Consider the following 3,421-nt stretch of genomic DNA (forward strand, 5'->3'; position numbering starts at 1 on the left):
ATTTTTTGTTGTTAAAAGTGTTATTATTCCGTAACAGTTAAAAGTTAGCTCTCGCAGTCTTGAGGGCGTTTCTGAGTACATTTCCTCGCATCCCGGGAAAGGCAAATCACAGACGGAAAAGAAAAAAAAAAAAGCTTCTCGGCTTGCCTTTCCATTTGTTTTCCCTTTGTTTGTTTTTTTATACAGCAAATAGAACCATTGTCATTCAGAGCATTTAATAAATTACATACAGTGTCCTCTATCATCTGGGTAGAAGTACAGCAGGGAAAGACTAAAGCCGGACGGGGGAGAACCGGAGCTCGGACCTCGTTCATGATCTCGCTTTCTGCCTGTTGGTAGTTTATTATTATTAATAATAATAATGGGTTTCATTATTTTACTGAATATTAATAAAATATTAGTAGCTTTTTTTTCTCTTTGCAGCGACACTGAAAGGCAGCAGAGAGCCGATCGGTGAAGCAGAAACTCATCAGTGGGACGTGGTCCGGGCTCCGGTTCTCCTCGGGTCCGGTTCTCCGGGACTCGGGGTCCGGGTGGAGGCAGCTCCTTTATACGGGGGCGGACCGCCTCCTCTTGCTGCTGATGCTGCGGAAGTTGAATGGCCTCATCTTCATCTCCACGAAAGGAATGGAGAATTCGTGGCCTTTCCAGTGGTACCAGTTAATACCCTGCAAGAGTGGGACAAGGTGTGATTTCAGAAGCTCAAATCAACATGAAAGAAAAACGAGAGAAAAGTCAAATAGAAGGGGGAGAAGACGGGAATGCTGTATATTCTGTCACGTGTTAGAATTTCAGCTGAAGAGAGCGTTTTGAAGAAAGAGTCCCGACTTAAAAACATTAAGTGGAGTCTCACTCCGGCGCTGCCAATCACCAGAATGCTTCCCAATCACAGCTTCACACCGAGTCTCCACCCCCCCGCTCTCCTCTACACCTGGTATCTCCCACCTGCTCTCATTCATGTCAGCACACGAACGGAGCGGAGGGAAGAGTTCAGCCAAATCACGACGCCAACGGCATGGAGGTGGGAGAGACACGCATCCGTCCTCCAACATAGTGTGAGAATGGGAGTAAAAAGTATTTTATTTATTTGTTTTTATTTTATTTATTCATTTTTATTTAATTAATTATATTTTTGTAATTTTTATTTATTTTCATTTTATTTATTTATTTTTATTTTGTTTATTCATTTGTATTTAATTAATTATTTTTGAAATTTATTTTAATTTTATTTATTTATTTTAATTTTATTAATTCATATTTTTATTTTTTTATTTATTTTTATTTTGTTAATTTATTTAAAGATTATTGTCATTCTACTGTCTTTTTTCTTTCTTATCTCAACTCTTAAACTGGTGGTTTCTCCTGCTCTGCTGATGTGTGTGTTGTGTTTGGGTTTAGCACTTTGTTAACAGTTGTTTTTAAAGATGCTATATAAATAAAGTTATTGTTATTCAATGAAACACGTGAGCATGTTTGTTCCAATGTTTTCCTCCAACGTGTTCCTTTTATTTGAACTGGATGAGAGTGTCGTTATTTTGGTTACTAAAGGTTAAGATGCATCATCTTTTCCAAGTTTGATTCAAATTGTGTAACATTTACACACACACACACACACACACGCACACACACACACACACACACACACACACACACACACACACACATCACGCCTCCTGCCTCAGTGTAACAACGATGGAGACGGATGTCCGCCGTGAGTTTCACCAGATTTTAATTTACAAACGATCAGTCTTCAAAATGAGAAATTTCAACCTTTAATCACGCCGACATCATCAAGATAATTTCATGTGAGTTTAGTAAATGCCAGCGCGGAGTTAAAGGCCACACCCTAATGGCGGTTTCATAGTTGTGGTTCTCTCGTTTCCAGCTGGTTTGACTTTCTGATATTTCATCTCTCACGTTCACTCTGACGGCGTCCGTCTCGGACGACTCACCTGGCTGTGCCTGGACTCGCCGTATTTGCCGTTGAGGTTGGCGCGGTGGCAGTTCTTGTACCACCACGCTCCTTTGTATGACAGGGCGCAGTTGGTGACGGCGATGTCGTTGTCCCGGTCTTTAGTGGAGAAGGGTCGGCCCTGGTGGTAGCTCAGGGAATCACCTGGGAGGAGGAGAGAGTAACGCCAGACATGAACAAAAGTCTCTCTGCGTGTATTTAGGAAACGGGGATTCTCAACATGAGGGGATGACATATATATATATATATACATATATATATATAACATACAGTCATGTTGACAGACTGGGAGGAGGAGAGGGGAAATGTGCTGAGTCGGCGTTCAGACATCAGGGAGAAGATGGAGGAGAAGGAGGGAAACAGACACGGTGCTTTATTAAACTATACAGGGGAGAGAGCGGCCATCTCTTGGCTCGATCACAAGGCTATCAGTACAGTGTGTGTGTGTGTGTGTGTGTGTGTGTGTCCACCACGTACCGGCCGTGCCGTTGTAATCTCCTATCCGGAGCTTGTAGAGGTTTCTGGCGTCTCCGAGGGAGAACTTGTCGTAGTTGGCGTAGACCGCCTCCTGTCCGTCCTTCATGTCGATCCTCAGCTCGTAGCGTCCCTGAGCGGCGACGCGCTGGATGTTGTCCAGACCTGCAGAAGAAACACGCGTTAGATTTGTATGAAGCAAAAGAAAGAGCTTCAGTCATCCTGCTGAGGGATGATTGAATGGGACCGAAGAGGAGAGGTTAACGATGAGGTTACACAAATATATGAGGCAGAGATACAGACAGACAGGCAAGAGATGTAAGAAATATGAAAATGACAAGCTAGAATGACACTATTTAAGAGCGACTGAACATTTAAATGTTTTATATGACTGTACGGATGGTGTTTACATTTATTTCTAAATGTATATATTAAAAATAAATAAATCAGTATTTCACACTTGAACATGTTTTGAGAAAAAAGTGGCAATATATATTTATGAACTCGCAAATTTCCACTTTTTCTCAGATTATTGGTTTGAAACAGGCGTAAACAGGCCGATTCTGAGATCGAGTCTGGGACTAATGATGATGTCATACACACTGATCCAATCAATTCAGAGCCTCATGTTCAACTTTTCAGCAAAACGATGCCGTGGATAGATTTGACCTCTGACCTGCAGATGAAGTTACACTTAATAAAATGCAAATAAATGTAGGAATATTGATGAGGGAAGACGTGAAAGCATGAGAGGAATAATATGATATTGATTTTTGTGACACTCTACCTCCCGGTACGTTCACACACACACCTGCAGCAGGTTAAAGGTTCGATGCCTGATAATGGCAGCGTGCGATTGACGGCGTGGAGAGCGGCGGACGCCGTCGCCGCCGGCTTCCTCTCTAAATGCCACGTGTGGCAACTTCCCCCAGATAGAGCTTTGCTCTGTATCTCCAACGAGGCAGACGCGAGGCG

General features: G+C 42.6%; 1 protein-coding gene across 1 annotated transcript in view; it reads right to left on the reverse strand.

Annotated features, from left to right (window-relative positions):
* Window positions 1-395: 395 nt before the first annotated feature.
* The window catches only part of tnr (tenascin R (restrictin, janusin)), a 75,867-nt gene continuing 72,841 nt past the window's right edge, over window positions 396-3,421 (reverse strand). Inside the window, exons 27-29 of the mRNA XM_084007500.1 lie at window positions 2,450-2,611; window positions 1,953-2,116; window positions 396-668 (exon numbers count right to left, since the gene is read on the reverse strand). Of these exons, the coding sequence (XP_083863626.1) occupies window positions 549-668; window positions 1,953-2,116; window positions 2,450-2,611 (446 nt within the window). The 3' untranslated portion in view covers window positions 396-548. The remainder of the gene's footprint in view (window positions 669-1,952; window positions 2,117-2,449; window positions 2,612-3,421) is intronic.

Source organism: Eutrigla gurnardus (assembly GCF_963514095.1).
Source record: "Eutrigla gurnardus genome assembly, chromosome: 4".
Classification (NCBI taxonomy): domain Eukaryota; kingdom Metazoa; phylum Chordata; class Actinopteri; order Perciformes; family Triglidae; genus Eutrigla; species Eutrigla gurnardus.